The sequence below is a fragment of the Ipomoea nil genome, unplaced genomic scaffold (assembly GCF_001879475.1).
Source record: "Ipomoea nil cultivar Tokyo-kokei standard unplaced genomic scaffold, Asagao_1.1 scaffold0146, whole genome shotgun sequence".
Taxonomy (NCBI): Eukaryota; Viridiplantae; Streptophyta; class Magnoliopsida; order Solanales; family Convolvulaceae; genus Ipomoea; species Ipomoea nil.
In genome coordinates, this window is record NW_017616574.1 from 197,851 (window position 1) to 200,000 (window position 2,150).

The 2,150-nt window shown below is 33.3% G+C and overlaps 1 protein-coding gene across 1 annotated transcript in view; it reads right to left on the reverse strand.

Moving 5' to 3' along the window:
• Positions 1-1,341: 1,341 nt before the first annotated feature.
• LOC109172599 (actin-depolymerizing factor 2-like) overlaps positions 1,342-2,150 on the reverse strand; it is a 2,472-nt gene continuing 1,663 nt past the window's right edge. Inside the window, exons 2-3 of the mRNA XM_019321788.1 lie at positions 1,847-2,112; positions 1,342-1,762 (exon numbers count right to left, since the gene is read on the reverse strand). Coding sequence (XP_019177333.1) covers positions 1,612-1,762; positions 1,847-2,112 — 417 coding nt within the window. The 3' untranslated portion in view covers positions 1,342-1,611. The remainder of the gene's footprint in view (positions 1,763-1,846; positions 2,113-2,150) is intronic.

Consider the following 2,150-nt stretch of genomic DNA (forward strand, 5'->3'; position numbering starts at 1 on the left):
TGGACAACGATGTTTCTATTTTTTTTTTATTCTTTTCTTTCTATTTTTTATTCCATTATTCAAAAGTAAGAGATGAAAAATGATAATGAATTTTATAATTACCAAATAATTTTAATTCAATAATAGGATAACAAAAGCATAAACACAAATATAATACGGAGTAATAGTTATCAAATTTCATAGTACAAAAGTATCAATCAAATGCAACCTTAATTACTCCATATCAATAGGGAAGTGATGGAAAGTAGACCATTTGGGATTAATTATCAAAACAGGGTTAAAAAAAAATGTAAGGTCTAGTTTGAATGTTTTTGAAAAAAATGAAAGTAAATTGATAACGAACAAATAGTTAAAGGCCCTGTTTGGTAACGTATTTAATTTATCAGTCAATTTTAGTTTATTTGATCACTATTAGTTGTTTGACTTGGTTAAACAATTAATATGAGTGTTTGATTAATTAGTTTTTTAAAACAACTTATTGCTCCAAAATGCTAAAATCAAAAAATTGTTTAAAGTAAATTTTCAATCAATTTTTTGAGAAAGTTTTATCGCTAACTAATTTACCAAACACTTTTCTACAATCAGCTAATGCTATCAAACTAGTCAAACCTACTAACCCAATCAACTAACAGTTATTTACCAAATACCCCCAACATCTTTTTGGCATTTTCAAAATCTTATGCGAAGGGAGTGATTTGTGGTGAAAGGTAGGGATTGTATGAAGTGTGGGACAGTTAAAAGATGGATGGCAAGCTTTGGTTTGAACAGCAAGAGGACAGCGTAGAACTTACTAATTACTACTGTATTTGCGAGAAGAATTTACCACTTTAATCAGTTCAAAACAACAGGATATGGCCAAAGACAACCAGCACCAACCAAGCGGTTCACAGCCAAAAGACATTCCTTATAAAGTAGTAGTACTTTGTTCGGTTAATATACCCCTCGTAGATTATAAGCAAAGTAAAAGAATAATAATATTCTTTTGTCCATTTATAGTATATGCACATGTTTTTGGACATGCCCCGATGTCACATGTTTTTGGACATTTGATTTATATTTACATCTCCGATTTGATAAATACATTTTGAACAAAAACGTAGCATAACAAAAAATACACTCCCGATAAATATGTGACCAATAGGTAATACGAGTATTTTAAAGGTAAAAACTATTATTATACCCATTTTAAGAAAATTGGCATGCTAAAAAAAATACACCTTATATGCATAAGACGAATTTTTTGAAACAGAATAGTAAAACATGGTAAATTGATAAGCTCCCAAAAGAATTCAAAAGTTGCCAGTCATCCAGGCCAGATTACAGCAATCACCATCGGCATTGAAAATAAAAAAAGAAAAAACAAACAAACCATAATTGTTGATTGGTACCCAACCAAAGAATTCATTACACGCATTCAACACACCAAACCATCATATGATAATGTCAAAAGGACATAATTTGTTTAGATGGAGATTAAAATAGTAAAATCGACAACAGACTAATATCACATCTTAGCGAGGCAGGCAGTGCAGTCCCACAAACTATAAACATTTCTCAAGGAGTAAAGCAAAGAAGGCGTACATCAAGCTTTGCAGTACTAGAGAATTTTATTTAATTTGCGCGGCTTTTGAAGACGTCGAGATCCATCTCAGTTGGATCAGTGGCTTGCAGCTCCACCTGAATGCCATCCAATTCCCTCTTAAATCTGTCCTTGGAGCTTGCATAAATCATTTTGCTTCTAACCTTTGCAGTATCAGGAGACCTTCACATAACAACGGCAGTAATGGTTAGTCTACTTCAAAAGCTGTGTGAAAAATGTAGGGCAACCATTTCAACAGAATATTACCAGGCAATAAAGAAAATCCTGCTCTTTGGGACACTCTCTTCTGTTAGAAAATCAAAATCATAGACAGCATATCGGCATTCATCAGCAGGCAGGCATGCAGTGAAGTCGTCATAGCTCTGAGCTGGCTCACCCAGCTTTTCCACAATTACCTGCTTTTGCTTCTCCTCAATCTTATATACTATAAACCGGTAAGCCCTCTTTGTTTTCAACTCCAAAAATTTCAGTTTGCAGTCATCATGGACTGCCATGCCTGATGCAGAATTAGCCTATGCATACAATGAAGAAAGTTGGAATAAGGAATGCA